The sequence below is a fragment of the Triplophysa rosa genome, linkage group LG2 (genome assembly GCF_024868665.1).
Source record: "Triplophysa rosa linkage group LG2, Trosa_1v2, whole genome shotgun sequence".
Lineage (NCBI taxonomy): Eukaryota > Metazoa > Chordata > Actinopteri > Cypriniformes > Nemacheilidae > Triplophysa > Triplophysa rosa.
Genome location: NC_079891.1, coordinates 15,987,608 through 16,005,000, shown reverse-complemented (window position 1 = coordinate 16,005,000; position 17,393 = coordinate 15,987,608). Strand labels below are relative to the sequence as shown.

At 38.2% G+C, this 17,393-nt stretch overlaps 2 protein-coding genes across 2 annotated transcripts; both read right to left on the bottom strand.

Annotated features, from left to right (window-relative positions):
- Nucleotides 1–411: 411 nt before the first annotated feature.
- LOC130568608 (C-X-C motif chemokine 11-6-like) lies at nucleotides 412–6,753 on the bottom strand. Its single transcript, XM_057357570.1, has 4 exons — nucleotides 6,329–6,753; nucleotides 887–2,116; nucleotides 626–749; nucleotides 412–505 (listed from the first exon to the last, which is right to left on the bottom strand). The coding sequence occupies exons 2-4, from the start codon at nucleotides 942–944 to the stop codon at nucleotides 412–414; spliced, it is 276 nt and encodes a 91-aa protein (XP_057213553.1). The 5' UTR covers nucleotides 945–2,116; nucleotides 6,329–6,753.
- A 6,130-nt stretch (nucleotides 6,754–12,883) lies between these two features.
- LOC130568589 (C-X-C motif chemokine 11-6-like) lies at nucleotides 12,884–13,867 on the bottom strand. Its single transcript, XM_057357547.1, has 4 exons — nucleotides 13,771–13,867; nucleotides 13,484–13,607; nucleotides 13,296–13,385; nucleotides 12,884–13,195 (listed from the first exon to the last, which is right to left on the bottom strand). The coding sequence occupies exons 1-4, from the start codon at nucleotides 13,826–13,828 to the stop codon at nucleotides 13,183–13,185; spliced, it is 285 nt and encodes a 94-aa protein (XP_057213530.1). The 5' UTR covers nucleotides 13,829–13,867; the 3' UTR covers nucleotides 12,884–13,182.
- Between the last annotated feature and the right edge of the window lie 3,526 nt (nucleotides 13,868–17,393).

The window sequence follows — 17,393 nt, the reverse complement described above, 5'->3', positions numbered from 1 at the left end:
AATACAATTTACACATTTAACAAATAACATACACGTTTAACAAATAACATTATACACATTTAGACATTTTACAAATAACGGTATACTACAAGTACCCAAATGATAAAAAACTGTACATATGACAGATTGTTCAGTGGTCTATTAAAAATGTCATTATAATACAAATCAAATTATTAATAAACCAAGGCCTTTTACAGCTCAGTGTTTCTGGTGAGAAGAATAAATTAACAAGCTTAAGAAGTATTTTAGTATGAGGAGTTAAGACAGTTTGAGTATTCTGGCGCAGTTTATGTTGAGAGTCTCCTACTGTTTGCCCCTGTGAAGACAGGAAACATTTCATTAAATATTTCCCCCGTATTTAATCTTTGCATTTATTTAAAGCATAAGTATACTTGTAAAGCAGATGTGTTCCTACTGTTTTTCAAGAGCCTTCAAGATGATATTTTTTGTGAATTTTGACTCTGGATTCAAGCATTTCCGTCCTGCGCCATTCTTCAGAGTGACACTATAATGGAACAAAAGAAGCAATGAGTTAAATGTGTTACTTAAATTGATTAATTGAAGTTAATTATTGTTGAATAACATTCATGTAGAAAATGTATGGCTGTGTACATTTTTTGCTTACATGATCTCTTGTCTTTCACAAGATGCACTTGGAGGTATGATTTCAACCTTCTTAATGTTCTTTACTAAAACTATGTTTGCTCCTTTATCAGCACAAAGACATCTGCCCCTGGACCTGTCCTGCCCTGCAAGAGAGATGTCATGACTGTCATAACTGCATATTTTATATTAGTTTTACTATTAGTTGTCAAATCATAAACAAATCTGCTGATAAAGAATGAAGGTATTTTGATTATCTTGGTCTCTTAAAGATCAAACTTACCGTTCACTCCTAAAGCAATCAGACAGGCTAGAAGAACAAAAGCTGTGACGGTCCTCATGGTCTTTTTGGTTTTGATGTCCTTTCTTTGCTTCTGGTATGTGGATCAGTGAGATTATGAATGAAGGTGTTTACAAGCTCTTAAATACTCTAGATCTGGGGTTTCCCCTTTCTGAGCCATTTCTCAGCAACACTAGCTTCTGTTTTTTGTTATTATTTCTCGGAAATGCTTTCTTTAAACTTAGTGAGGAAGCACATACTAATTATTAAAGTTACAAACAATATTTAAGGTGTGTTAAGAGTGGCAGGCAGAACCCAGACAACGATTTGATAGATTTTATTAAACAACAAGAAACAGGAGCTTGACAAAATACAAATAAACAGACTAGAAAAGACTTGACTGATTAGACTTCACAGGAACCTTCTGAACACGACGTGATCCATATACATACAAAACGAACCGGCACGAGACACAAGGGAATTAAATATGGGAAAAATCAGGAGGGCAACAGGTGAGGGGCATGAACCAATGACAAGATAATTAATGAGGAAATGAGGGGGCGGGGCCAAGAGATGGGACAGGAGAGCACATGGCACACCAAAACAAACCATGTTGCTTCCATACAAAACACAAGGGACTGTCATTATCCTGACACAAGACTAGAAAAGCATGAATGTGAGAGGCAGGATCGTGACACACTGGAGTGGAAGAACTTGTCTGATGAGTCCCGTTTCCTTTAACATCACGTAGACGGTATGTATGTGATGTTCAGTTTACCTGGGAAAGTAATTGCATCCAGATGCACTGTGGGACGATGACAAGCAGGTGAACAGATTGTGATGTTCTGGCCAATGTTCTGCTGCATGGGAAACCCAGGACAGGACATTTGAAATTTGACCCGTAATACCCGCTTAAACATTGTTGCAGACCAGGTATTCATGACAATGGGTTTACCTGGAAGTGGACTCTTTCAGTAATATAACAAATTACAAATCAGGGCATAGGACAGAACTATTTGTACCACTAAAAGCTTTAGTTTGCAGGTTATTTTCAGTGTAGGTATAATAATGATTAAAATTTTATAAAGATGAAATTTAATGATTAAATAGAGTTCTGATGTATAAGAAGGAAATGATCATGTAGTCTTCGCCAGACAAAACTTTTCATTTCATTGTGATACAATTTTCACTTCCTCTTTACTTCATACAGGATCTGTTGTTGTGAAAATGAATCTGAAACAAAAAACAAATCTGAAAGGTAAATGTTCTTGAGAAGTCTGAAAATGCCGCTATATTAAGCAGTGAAACTGTGTGCAGATTAAGCAATGTAATATACACATTACATACAATAAAATATAATATACAATTTTAATAGTGTGGTGATTTTGGTATGCTCCCAAAAAGATGTCTCTTGATTAAAGAATGGATCAGTTCATTTTAAAGGCATGGCTGACATTTTTCAAATACACAATATTCGTATTTAATGCACACATAGTACACAAACATATGCAGTTGTGATATCAACAGGAGAAAAATGACCCACCCAAACAGTGAGTGTGAGAATGTAATACTGTAATTATTCTAAGTTTTGTCTCTAAATATTCTCTAAACTTTTCATGCATTTTTGTAATGTGTATGTAATCCCCCCCCCCAAAAGGCAGGAAACAAATTTAAATGCTTAAATGAAATCAAAACACTGAAGATACTTCAAACTACTATTATTTGGAGAATAACCACATACACACATGCATACAAAGTACACAAAAGAAGAACCAAAAAGGAACTGCCCTAAACTGGGAATATAGACTAATTATAAACCAGTCTCAAGTTTTATCAAAACTTGTTTTGACTGCAGTTTGGTGGGAAGTTGTTACATGAGATAAATGTTTTGTCTGTGTATGCAGTTCACACTTTTAAGGTGGTGAAAAATGTAAGAGAAGAAGAACCACCAACCACCCACTGGCCCAATGGCGGAGTCGAAGTGGCATGGCGAAGGCGCTCTGGGTTGTTATTGTTAACGTTATTTTAACATTGCGTAATTTTATCTGACTCCAAAAGATAAGAGGAAAACCTTGTTGTATGATATTATTTGTATTTGATTATTATGCGTGATAATAATCATGCAATTTGGGTCAATGTTTGATTCTTCTTCCTTATTCTAAATTACACTCGTTCACCCGATTCTCCGTGTCACTTAGAGTCTCGCGCCGGCCATTACACACAGATCTCACGGTCACAAACTCGCCAGTCTTGGTCACTGCCAGAGGTTCTATGACTAGTTATGCTCAGGTGGCCATCTCCAACCAGCTCTTCTTGAAACATTATTTGATCTAGTCCCCTTAGACTATTGACAACTTAATTAAAGTAATGATTATTTCCAACCAGAGGTCATGACCACTCCATAGAGATAAATAGACCAATCTTACTTCCTCTGACGGTAGCTTTATATAATCATGCCATAGTTTCCTATGTACACTTAGTTAGAATAATATTACAATAACCAGAGGTTTGAGACTTAGCATATTTAGATTGCTCAGACAACATTTGTGTTGTTCTAAACGGAAACGTTAGCCCCTACGGTCTAAGTACACTTAAACTAATGCCACGTAGTTAGCCGGAGCTCTAAAATCTCAGCTGGCATGCCCCAATGCTCCACCTAATACAGGATTTTAGTCCGTCACTAACCTGAATGTAGATTTGCGGTAACAAAGGATATAGTGTGATCTGCTAAAGTGAATAAACTCAGAATAATGCAGAACAAATTCAAACATGACAATTTATTAGTCGGGTAAATGTTTCTTGCCAATTACAAATCAATTCAGAGAATACAAAAACAAAACATCAAATCCTCAAAGATTAGTCTATGAGTCTAAGATGCATACCTGACAGTAGAAAAAGATGCGATCTGAAGAAACACAGTGCTATGTGTCTAAAGGCACACACAGCACCATGGGGTTCATTTTAAATCCTATTCGCACAGGATTAGTATTATCTGGGGACCTCTGGTCATTTGTAATAATCGCAGAGATTGTCTGTGATCTTAATCCCGTGCGAAAGGGCCATGTCTGTAATTTGTCAAGTAAACCCCCCCCCACAAATTACCTACCATATTTTGACGAACACCGAGGTCCTGTGATAATATTAGTCCAGTGCGAATCGGCATAAATGCGATTTGAAATTTTGAACAAGATTTGGCGGGATCGTATCTCATTTTTTCAAGGTTTCTGTGCGCCTTTTCAGTCATCTTTCGCAAAGAATGGAAGCTGCGTTGGAGTGTTTTCACAGTATTTTGGGTGCTGGGTTATGTCGCTACATACCAGACAACAATAATACTGGCAGAGAGAAAATATTCACTGTAAAAAAACATGACAGGATCAGAAGAGCGAAACAAAAAAGAAGGAATATATGGAAATGGATGACATGCATGGCAGCATGCGGTAAGGAACATTCTTCTGTTTACATACAACACCTACAACGACAAGACTTTCAAGTAGGGTTGTCAACGGTAACGCGTTAACGCATGCGATTAATTATTTCAAATTAACGCGTGAAAAATATTTAACGCAATTAACGCAGCATCCGTTTGTTTTGACATCCTTTGTCTAGCGTTATATTATGTAATCACGCTCTTATTCGCGCGATTTGAAACAGTTGCTTTGACATGTTCAATGAAGATAGACAGCTTCTAAACTGTGGGACGCGGCAAAACGCAACGCGAGGTCCAGTCTGGTGTGTACAGTAGAGCTGTAATCGGGCCTTAAAAGTTAGGCCCGACAGTGCCCGAGCCCGACAAGTACATTTTGATTGACAGCTTTTTAAAAGCCCGAACCCGTTTACAGCCCGACTTTAGGCTATTCAAATGTGCGCACGCGCACAGCTTTTTGTCAAGAATGAGTCATTTATACATGTTTTAACATAATTTATTAATGACTAACGTAGGCTATAGGCCACTTGGATGTTGGAACAAAGAAATAAATAAGTCCTCTGTAACATCGTAACATCTCACATATCCCACTGGCTCATTATTCTCATTATGCACATGGTCAAAACTTTTCCACACCTCAGACTTTGCTTTAGTTGCTGGTGCAACCAAAACGTAATCGCCAGAGGCAAGCCTCCGTTTCACCTCCTCAGCCAACCCGTTCTAACTCCCGACTCGTCACATATTTACGCTCGGTCAGCGCCCCACGGCGTCACATTTGAACGCGCAGAGTACCCTTTGGCGTTGTTTTTCGACAAACAGGGAACTGCGTTGCTGTTTTCTAAATGCTCCAGACCGAGATGCGTGCAATTCTTAGCATTTCATAATTATTTATGGTTTTAATATTTTGTAGCACCTAACCCCAACCTCACCCTAAACCTAACCCTAACCACTTCTCAGCCATATAAAACACAACACGCGAATAAAAGCACAGGTATTTATTACACAAACTGACCAAAAGCATTACAAAATAAAACAAACAACTTGTTTCGCATACCTTTTTGCACCAAAGCCTCACGATAACATTACAATGGAGATGCCGTGCGTGTCCGTGAATACACGAACTCGGCTGAGGCTCCCATTCAAAAGATAAACCGGAACAGCTAGGTGCAGTCGGTTGCGGGAGCCAATACCGTTTCACGTTCAAAGCCAACGAAATGACGCGATCGGACACGAGCCACGGGAAAGCCAATGGCATCGAAGCTGACGTAACTTCCTCTGGCGGCAATATTTGAACGTCGTTCTTCACTGGATTTGAGATTTACGGTGGACGGTGATCGCTTTCGCATCTGTTCCTCAACGATACAAATCGATCGTTTCGCGTTGGTACCCTTGAAATATCTGTATTTTTGAACGACATTGTGACTGCTTGTATTATGTGTTTTATATTACGATAAATAAACTGTTTTAAACATTCAATAAACATTACTTGCTCAAACGGTCTGTGTCATGTAAATGCAATTATCCTGGCCATTAAACTTAAATTAAACCCCGAAACATCATCATTGCAAATTATATCTAATATACATTTTCATAATGACGGTGAAATTCGCGTGCCCTTAACGTCGAAAAACTACGTCAAAGGAGTACCCTGCGCGTTCAAAAGTGACGCCGAAGGGCGCTGACCGAGTCGGGAGTGAGAATGTGTTGCAACCCTCAGCATCCATTTTTGCTTCTTTGTCGCGCTAATCGGAACGCATCACATGACCGCTCATTTACCGCGCAAGCCCGAGCCCGTGTAAAATGATAGAAATTAAGCCCGAACCCGTCGGGTTCGGGCAAAGATCTTCAGCTCTAGTAACGGGCAAAAGGCTGCGTCGGTGAATCTCTGTCAGACAGCGCATCCGTGTTAAGTAGAGGTGGGCGGATCGATCTAAATATCGATAGTATCGATGCCAACACTGGTATTGGTATCAGATCGATACAATTGTAATTGAATCGATATTTTAATTTAAATATCTCACCTCTACGTTCATTATACTTTGCTCGTGTCTTCTACTTCTACAATCCTGAGCAAACGCTGCTTTCACATCCTGGCCCACTTTGCTACTCCTCCCCTCCTGCTGCGATTCGTTGTTGTGTCGTCACGTGACTCACTGACACAACGCGCCGAGGAGCAGCGAACTGAGTGAGCGAAGCTGATAGCACATTGAATGAGAGATCAGGATGGCCGAGAGGAAGAGAAGCGTTGTGACTTCAATACATTAATAAAAAATATTGTCTAAAGAATTGATCATTCATTCACCTGAGAAACAATGACATACTGCTCTCCCCTACACAAAAGTATTTTTTTTAAGTAAAAAGTATCGTATTGGTATTGGTATCGGCAATACTGACCCTATATGTATTTGGTATCGGATCGATACCAAATTTTGCAGTATCGCCCACCACTAGTGTTAAGATCTCTTTCGTGCCATGTTAAGAAAGAGGGAAGCGCCTTCACGTAATTTCCGGGAGATAAGTCAGTAAATTCGAGTAAAATCACAGAGTTCACTTATCCAGTGCGAATGCGCAACATGATCACAGACAATCTCTGCAATTATTACAAATGACCAGAGGTCCCCAGATAATACTAATCCTGTGCGAATAGGGCTTTAGTAAGCATTCCCCAGAACATTTAACCAGCTTCCCTTAAACACCCAGACCAAAATACCCTTCCTCCACACAACAACAATTTACATTGAGAAGGACTCTGTCCTGGATCTGATCAGGCCACAAATGGGCATTTACATGAAGACACACACTCAACAGTGAGCAGAATATATTTAAACCCTCAAACCCATGTTATGATCTGCTCTACTGCTGTGGAAATGAGATCATTGTACCAATCGCACCGAGACATTTCAAATGATACCAAATATGCATATGAAGATTCTTTGTTCATATAAGATGTGGTATTTGTCAAATCCAGTTCATTGGTGAGCTTTGAAGTGCTGGGTTTAGTTGGAGAGAAGGAGGAAAGGGGGAGAAGAGAACAGATGTAAAGGCGTGAGTTGGTAATCATCATTCATTGTTGTATGCTGTCTGAGACGGAGATGCAAACCCTGTGGGGAGTTCATTGTATTGGATAAAGTTCTGTGATTCTCAGGATGGGGTGCCCTTTTGGTGTGGACACCTTGGCACCAGCCTTACACACTCTAATGCAGTGACAGTTTAGTGTCATATTCTTAATACATTTCTGGCATCGATTTGGTCCAAGATTAAATGTAACTGACACCCTTTTTTTGTGAAAACAGTTTTTTTTTGGTCTGTTCTGTGTGTGTGTGTGTGTTGAAGAAAATTGTGTATATACAAATGGGAGAAAAAACAAAGTGGATCATACCAATCCACCCTATCACCATGACAATCTCACAGCCAATCAGCATTAGGGGGCGTGTCCGCTCATGATGCCTAGGAAGCTGTGTACACACCACCAGCAACTATGTCACTAGTCTCTTGCAACAAGGCCATTAGAAGGTGTTTCTAGCTTTGGTTGCTCTAGTAACAGTTATAAACAAACCCTGCAGTAACTGACGAAAGACGAATGATGTGAGCTCCGCTGTTGTACTCCTAATAGTCGCTCATCATTTGCATAAAGTTGAACAATTTCCAACTTTGTTGCGTCGCTAGACACGGCCACTTCCTGTCACCAATGGTCACTCTCGCTCGTGTCGGCGGATGTCTCTAAGCTACTATTGTAATGAATGAGACTGTCGCTGCCAGTCGCTGGTGGTGTGAACGGGGTGGGAAAGAGAGAGCCATCGCAACAGGCAGTTTCTAAAAAAGTGTAGAAAAAGCGATGTCTGATTTATTAAATAAAGTAAAGGGTCCAAGGATGTAAATGTGTAAAAAGAAGGTTAAAATTTAGGTAGAAACTAGGACCCGCTTTAATATTTGCCTAGATGCGTTAGGACCTGCGATACTATGGGGAAGGCTTTCCAGAAAAGAGATGTTGGAGAGCAAGACTGTCTAAAAACCACCCCGGAGGTTGCTTTGAATCATTTGCATTATTATTTTGCGTGGTCTCAGATATAATAAAGACATGCCCATTTTATGCTTATGTAGCACATTCTTATTTAGAGAGTGGAGCAATGGAGGGAGGGTCATTGTTTGGTCATCGATTTCAGATATCAACAGCAGATTTCAGAAATTATTTGGGGCACCTTTAAAGGTCCAGTGTGCCTTTCGCTCACTCCTGAGTTCTGAAGTCCACTTCTGTGTGCCTGAACAAACACTAAAAAAATAGTGTAGACTCAACAAAAAAATTAACATTTTGTATCAATATTTTTGAGTTGCGACAACTTCTAACAAAATTAAGTTCATCCAACAAACTACATTGGGTCAGACAGATTACTTTTTTTTCTCTTATAGATGAAATGTATTTAAGTAACACAAACTTAAAAATTATTGCTGATTATTGAAATTAAGTTGTTCCAACTTATGTTTTGAAAACGGTTTTGATTTCAATAGCCAATAACAGCTGGGGGGACTGGTTTTGTTAATCACTGCACAATCCCTAAAGCACAGGTTTTATCAGCTGGCAATTTTCAATACACATTTGTGATCCACGTGAAAGCCCAGCTATAAAGTCATTCATTTGTGATATTAGTCATTCATTATTTCTACATAAACCCACCCTGCAAAAAAAAAAAAAGTATTACATAAATTCAAGTGGTTTCCATTAAAATACCATTATGAACGACACATTTACAAAGAAATAAATTAGAAAATTAAAAAAAAAAGTCCTGGGCATTAATGGGTGTTCTATTGATTCCCATCTGCATTATTGTGTTTTGGGCAGGGTTCTATTATTTTTTCAGCAGTGCAACTGTTACGTTGCAGCAAGGAAAGACCGAGCGGATCCATATGCAGTTGTGGTTTTTAATATAATCCATAGGGTAATCACAAAACATCCAAAAGTAAACTAGACAGACACCAACATAACATTAACAACAATTGACACTAGACGTGGCAGGCAGGGCTGGAAGCGGTCTCTGGAGCGGCAGCAATCCCGTCAATGGCCTCCGGAACGGAAGAGCAGTGCACAGACCAGACACACCCCAATGCAGCAACCACCACCAGCAGAGCAGACTCATAAGGAAGAACTTCAGGACCAGCTACCTCCGGCACCACTGGACTCTGGACCCTGGGGGCAGAACAGACATCAGATGGGCGTCTGACAGGCTTGAAACCAGACACCTGGACCTTGAACCAGCCATCTTGCGAGCGGGCTCTGGACTGGCGGCCACCTTGCGAGCGGGCTCTGGACTGGCGGCCACCTTGCTGATCGGGCTGGCAACCATCAGCGTGGGAACTGCAGGCTTACTACCCCCCAAAAAAATGTATTTAGGGGCAGCGTCCTCAATCTGGCCAACAGTAAAGAGAGAGCCACATGATAAAAGAACATAGTCCATAACTTGTGCCAAGGACCCTCGAGGACAGTAACGGTTGATTGTGTGTTTGTACTGATCATGTAAACCAGTGGTCACCAACCCTGTTCCTGGAGATCAACCTTCCTGCAGACTGCAGCTCCAACCCTGCATCAGCACACCTGTCTGTAATTATCAAGCAAACCTGAACACCTTGATTAGATAATTCAGGTGTGTTTGATTGGGGTTAGAGCTGAAATCTTTAGGACGGTCGATCTCCAGGAGCAGGGTTGGTGACCACTGATGTAGACTATCAAAAAATAGTTATATTAGCACACTGTCTGGATATTTAGAAAAATAGGCAATGTCCAAGAAAGTCTTCACATGGTCCTCGAGGGAATTATTTCCTTGGCTGAGACGGGCCAAACGGACTGCTGGATCCATAGTTGGTTGATTGTTCTGTTACATTGCAGCAAGGGAAGACAGAGAGCAGATCCATATGCAGTTTTGGTTTTTAATATAGTCCATAGAATAATCACAAAACATCCAAAAGTAAACTAGACAGACACCAATATAACATTAACAACAATTAACACTAGACAAAGGAAACACTGGGGTATATATACACAAACTAAAGAGGGCTAACAGGACACACCTGAGACCTGTTTCAATAAGGAGGTTCAACCAACTCTAGGTTAAACCTTGAACTCAGAGTTGGTTTATTTAGAAATTAGAAACTTTGAGTTTTTGGTTTCAGAACAGCTGATTTGAGTTAGTTCAATTTACTCTGGGTAGGCTTACCCTGGGTTAAGCGCGTGCACCACGACTATAAAAAGCCATCATCAATGGAGCTCCGATATTACGATTCACCATGGCAACGGCACCCAAAAAAGCAACATGGTGGCAGAAAGCACTTGAGAGTGAGGCACACTTTCCGCTCTGCGTAAAGTGGGTTTGCTGATGTCCTGAAAATGACTTAAGTTTAAATTAATAAATGTACCAACAAACAAACAAATTAATCATTAAATGAATGAAACAACAAATAAAACAGAAATAATAAAAAAATCGTATGTTCTCACTCGCCATGAGTGCTCTAGTTACACGAGTAAGACGTTATGGTGTATAGGACACCTGTAGGGCGTCAGACTATCGTGCAAAATTAGACCGATCACTGGTTCGAACCCTGCTCTGAGCAGATTTCAGTTGGAATGGCTGCACGTCAAAATTACCTTTTTATTGCTTCATTTCTGCATGTATGTCTGTATTTCTTTATTTCTTTATCACTTTATTAAGTCATTTCTCATCGTCCATAGAAAATTATGCTCTGATGTAATACACGTACGGTGGCTGATATTATTGATGTAAGGATGGATGAAATATATTTTGATATATCTAATTCACTGTAAAGAAAAATGGTACAGTTTTAATAAAAATGCACAGGGAAATGACAAAATTGCTCTCCTGAAATCAAAGTACATCCCAATGAATGAATCCAGCCTCTTCATGAATCCTCTATAAAAGCACATATGACATATAAGTCACTGAGATGGTCTCTATGTGATCAAAATGTGTGCTATGAATGACTGTATTAATGAATGAATGAATGAGTTACACCACTTGTGCTTTAAAAGGGGGAGGAGATCGAAAGAAACTCTGGGTTTACCAAAGAAAACCTGCTCCCGACCAGGTTAGGTTCACAGAGTAAGTTACTATGGCTACTGACTCTGAGTATAAGTTACCTCTCCTTTAGAAACGGGCTTGTGTTACCCCGCTTTCTCGGGTTTGACGCACCTCACATTCTGAAACGGAAAACCCAGAGTTTCCCTCATTTCAGGGTTGATATACTCAGAGTTTTCACTAAACCTAATTTCTGAAACGGGCCTCTGGGAGACAATCAACAGGGAACCAAGGCACAAAATAAGTACAAATGACTACAAAACAGGACAGGAAACAGGAACTCAAAAGAAACAAACTAAAAGTCCAAACTACCAGGGAAAACACAGACAGGATCATGACAGCAACCAACATAATGTAAAGAATATCCTGTGAAAGATGATCTTTCAAGGGTGCGATGACCAATTTCTTCCATAATAGCCTAACTTTCAATATTCTGTGAAGACTTGAAACGGGTCAGATACGTTGTGTTTTCTCAGCGGATTTGCAAGTATAATTGCGCAAATGATCAGCTCTGTGCTACCATGTCTCTGAACCGGAGGACACTCACATGCAACCGCTCGCGTGACACTATTGCGAAATTAAGACTTTAATGGTAATGTTTACACTGTCAGGATCATTACCCATCACCCATCTAGTGCATTATGCGTCATTCACCACGTAGGAAATCATAAATGTGCGAACAAGTGGCTGATTTGAGGCACCGCTTCCGCAGCTCTTATAGTGAAGGGGCGGGACTCTTCAGATTGGATGAGAGGCTGTAGTGTAGCGTGATGTCATGGAATTTCTAGATTTATTTGAGCGCACGTGCAAGACTGTCAGTTTTGTATCTCCTAAATGCGAATTTTGTCGGCGCATAAAAGCATATCAGTTTATTGATGTCCTTAAGGCTCACTCATTTTTTATTTTTTATTTTAAAAGGAAAAAAACTTTCATTTTGATTTCACTGGATCTTTAAGTCTCATGCTGTCCTTGTCTTGATAAAAATCCATAAAATAACACTGTATTTCTACATTAACTCTCATTATACAGTACCATGCAAAGCATGATGGTAAATGGAGATCCTCAACAATGCTATACTTTGATACAACAAGCATCAGTCATGTAACCTCAACTGTAATAGATTAAGTTAAATGATGGAACATGAACAAATTTATTTTACGCTTTTCAAACACCTGACACACAGAGTTTGAACTTGTTTATGTTACATGGTTTGGGAGGAGTCTTGAAATCCTGAACTCAATTGGTGTTTAAAAATTAAGTTATCTAGCCAATTACTTTAAGTTAATGCAACTTAAATGTTGTTGTAAACATATAAACACAAATTTTTGAGTAAAAAATTACACATAATATTAAACTAAAATAATTATCAACATTATTAAGTCAGCCCAACTCATCAAAATAGAGTTTCACACTTAAAAGTTCTAATTATACCAAAAATTTCCAATTTTTGACTTGCACAAAGTAAAACAAAACACACCTTTACGTGATTTTTGCTTTAATGAATTTATTACTTATTTATCACTTCAGAGTCACTAAACACATACAGTACATGCACAAGATCTCAACTGAAGCATTTGCATTTAAATTATAAGCTTTATTTAGCAGTTCTTTGTACAGGGACAATAAAAAATAGAATCAACTACGATCATGTAACAAATTGTAAAAAGACTGTACATATGACACATTGTTCAGTGGTCTAATAAAAACCAAGGCCTTTTTACAGAAAAAAATATGAATGAGCTTAAATTCAGACAGTGTATGAGTTCTCTGGAGCAGTTTATGTTGAGAGCGTCCTACTGTTGGCCCCTGTGAAGACAGGACATTTTTTATTTATTCAATTTTCCCTTCCAGATTTAATCATTGTATTTATGTAAAGCACAAATACTTAAAGCAGATGTGTTCTTACTGTTTTTCGAGTGTCCTCAGGATGATATTTTTAGTGAATTTCGACTCTGGATTCAAACATTTCTGTCCTGCGCTGTTCTTCAGAGTGACACTATGATGAAACAAAAGAAGCAATGAGTCAAAGTTAAAGTTATAGCTGAATAACAAAAACATTAATTCATGTAGAAAATGTAAAAAAAATTTGCTTACATAATCTCTTGTCTTTCACAAGATGCACTTGGAGGTATGATTTCAACCTTCTCAATGTTCTTTCTTAAAACAATGTTCACTCCTATATCAGCACAAAGACATCTGCCCCTGGACCTGTCCTGCCCTGCAAGAGAGATGTCATACATGACTGTCAGTCATAGTTCATACCATTTTATTTATCAAATCATCAACAAATCGTCTGCCAAATGCATAAAATGTAAATGTAAATCAAAAAATCTGTCGATATGAAGGTATGATTATCTTGGTCTCTTAAAGATCAAACTTACCGTTCACTCCTATAGCAATCAGACAGGCTAGAAGAACAAAAGCTGTGACGGTCCTCATTGTCTTTTTGGTTTTGATGTCCTTTCTTTGCTTCTGGTATGTGGATCAGAGAGATTATGAATGAAGGGGTTTACAAGCTCATTTAAATACTCTAGATCTGGGGTTTCCCCTTTCTGAGCCATTTCTCAGTTTCAGTTTCAAACTAGCTTCTGTTTTTATTGTTATTTCTCGGAAATGCTTTCTCCTAAACTTAGTGAGGACAAGCTCTCACATGACACTCATTTGGATGGGAGTGTTAGATGTCAGGTCATTAGGACATCAAAAAAACACATACTAATTATTAAAGTTACAAACTATATTTTAGGTGCGTGGGCATGCTGTGTCAGAAGTGGCAGGCAGAACCCCGGAGAACATGCTGGAGTGCAAGAACTTGTCTGATGAGTCCCGTTTCCTTTAACATCACGTAGACGGTATGTATGTGATGTTCAGTTTACCTGGGAAAGTAATTGCATTCAGATGCACTGTGGGACGATGACAAGCTGGTGAACAGAGTGTGATGTTCTGGGCAACGTTCTGCTGCATGGGAAACCCAGGACAGGACATTCGAAATTTGACCCGTGATACCCGCTTAAACATTGTTGCAGACCAGGTATTCATGACGATGGGGTTACCTGTTGGAAGTGGACTCTTTCAGTAATATAACAAATTACAAATCAGGGCATAGGACAAAACTTCACAGATTTTATTAAAAAAATATAGATATTTGATCCACTAATAGCTTTAGTTTGCAGGTTATTTTGAATAAATTTTATAAAGATGAAATCTGATATATTATATCTGATGTATAAGAAGGAAATGATGTAATCTTTGCCAGACAAAACTTTTCATTTCATTGTGATAAAATTTTCACTTCCTCTTTACTTAATACAGGATCTGTTGTTGTGAAAATGAATCTGATTCTGAAACAAAAAACAAATCTGAAAGGTAAATGTTCTTGAGAAGTCTGAAAATGCCGCTATACTAAGCAGTGAAACTGTGTGCAGATTAAGCAATGTAATATACACATTATACAATTTTAATAGTGTGGTGATTTTGGTATGCTCCCAAAAAGATATCTCTTGATTATAGAATGGATCAGTTCATTTTAAAGGCATGACTGACATTTTTCAAATACACAATATTTGTATTTAATGCACACATAGTACACAAACATATGCAGTTGTGATATCAACAGGAGAAAAATGACCCACCCAAACAGTGAGTGTGAGAATGTAATACTGTTGTTTTCACAGACAATAACTTGTCTGTAATTATTCTAAATTTTGTCTCTAAATATTCTGTAAGTTTTTTATGCATTTTTGTAATGTGTATGTAATCCTTCCCCCAAAAAATGCAGGAACAAATTTAAATGCTTAAATGAAATCAAAACACTGAAGATACTTCAAACTACTAGTACTTGGAGAGTAACCACATACACACATGCATACAAAGTACACAAAAGAAGAACCAAAAAGGAACTGCCCTAAACTGGGAATATAGACTATGAGTGATATAAACCAGACTCAAGTTTTATCCAAACTTGTTTTGACTGCAGTTTGGTGGGAAGTTATTAAATGAGATAAATGTTTTGTCTGTGTATGCAGTTCACACTCTAGCAGTGACAGTTCAGTGTCATTTAGTGTAAAAAGAAGGGTAAAAATTAGGCAGAAACTAGGACCCGCTTTAATATTTGCTGAGATGCGTTAGCACCCGTGATACTATGGGGAAGGCTTTCCAGAAAAGAGACGTTGGAGAGCAAGATTGTCTAAAAACCACCCCCAAGGTTGCTTTGGATCATTTGCATTATTATTTTGCATGGTCTGCGAAGGTATAATCTTTAAATTTTGACTGACTAAGGCCATGTCAAAGACATAGCAAATCATATTGAAATTATTAAATCAAACTCTGATGCTTGTCATTAATAACTAGATTTTCAGCCTAGTTTTCACACACTGGGTCACACTTATGAGTGCAAGTTGAGCCTATTATTGACATTGATAGTTAACGATAATAATTAACAATGAACATTTGTGCAGTTTTATCAAGCACCTGTTGCACTTATATTGTTGGCAGTGTCTCTATCCTGACTTTCACAAGGCTGGCCAGGAGTTCTCATCTCTTATCATCTAAAACAATTATATACATAGTAGTATAAGTTTTCTCTCCCTTTCTCCCTCATTTATTGATTCACCACACAAACTAACATTTGTGAAGTTGGCTAGTTAGATACACTCTAAAAAAAGGCTGGGTTAAAACAACCCAATTTGGGTTATTTTGGTAACCCAACGCTGGGTCAAATATGGACAAAACCAGTGTTGGGTCATTTTAACCCATGCAGCCGGTTGGGTTAAATCTTTGACCCAACATGCTGGGTTGTTTTATTTAACTCAACTATTGCTGAAAAATTACATTGCTGGTTTAAAACAAACCCGAAATATTTGAAAATAATAATAAAATCACAGAGAATTACTAGCAACAGTAATAATCAAAAGTTGAAGTTTTATTAAGGATCGAAATGCAAGACAAAAGGAATTCATAAAAAGCATGCAATATTTTAATGCTCAATGAACAATAAAACAGAACAACATAAAAAAAACCAACATCAATAAATTACATTAGTTTATATTTTAACATATACATTTAACAAGGTTATTAAAGTGGCACAAGTAATATAAATAGTTCGACAACTTTCCACTTCATAAACTCATCCTTTTTTGGAAAATACAGTTAACAAAGTGGCATGAGAAAAATGCTTTAGGGCAAATCCTGCCTTATGGATGTGACATAAAAACACTCAGAGAATGTATTTGTTACCAATATACTGAACCATTTGTTTATATTTTACTAAACCCTTGTTGGTAGAACTGCACTTATATGATAAAATATCAGTCTATCTATGCAGAAGTTTTCTATTTAAAAAAAAGGGAAATAAACACGCGTTAGGATGTGAAAAAAGGACACCGTTTTTGGGAGGTGACAAACTTTGTAGGATTTCTGTGAATTAAAATGTACAAACAATACCTTAACTTGAAGAGAGACCTCACATGGGTATTTGAACCACCAAATGTTGATATCGGTGCAGCTAGTACAGTAAAAACCTTTGGTAAAAACGTTATTTTCTCATGGTATTGGTTGACATTTGCAAGGAATGTATTAGTCTGAGAACTTTCATCTTCATATGAACTCACATAACAGTTTAAAGAGCGTTTTGTTTTGGTTCCAGTACTGCTTGACCTGACATATCCACGGAGCAGTCTTACTGAAGAGGATCTATATCTTTTCCTGGGAGTTAGTAGACAACAGTGTGGTGTGCACTTCGGGAAGTGGATGTCCAGCAGGAGGGTTTCTTTATCAATTTGTTCATCTATAAAGAGAAAAAAAGAGAAGAAAAGAGACAAGAAGAGAAGAATGTAAGAAAACTGGCCTACCCAGAGCACAATGGGTTATAATGAACATAAAGAAACACATTTGCATTTTACCAAAATAAAGTTTACCTTTAAGCTTAGTATCAGGACATCGAAGTTCCATTCCTCTTTCTCCTGAACAGAATTATCCATTATTATTAGCTGTTATTCTGTCAGTGGGA

Excerpts from the sequence above, each read along its gene's own strand:
- LOC130568608 (XM_057357570.1), bottom strand. The coding sequence starts at position 944 with ATGAGGACCGTCACAGCTTTTGTTCTTCTAGCCTGTCTGATTGCTTTA. Across the intron at positions 750-886 it reads GATTGCTTTAGGAGTGAACG|GGCAGGACAGGTCCAGGGGC; the intron begins GTAAGTTTGATC and ends TCTCTCTTGCAG. Across the intron at positions 506-625 it reads TGTGAAAGACAAGAGATCAT|TGTCACTCTGAAGAATGGCG; the intron begins GTAAGCAAAAAA and ends GTTCCATTATAG.
- LOC130568589 (XM_057357547.1), bottom strand. The coding sequence starts at position 13,828 with ATGAGGACCGTCACAGCTTTTGTTCTTCTAGCCTGTCTGATTGCTATA. Across the intron at positions 13,608-13,770 it reads GATTGCTATAGGAGTGAACG|GGCAGGACAGGTCCAGGGGC; the intron begins GTAAGTTTGATC and ends TCTCTCTTGCAG. Across the intron at positions 13,386-13,483 it reads TGTGAAAGACAAGAGATTAT|TGTCACTCTGAAGAACAGCG; the intron begins GTAAGCAAATTT and ends GTTTCATCATAG.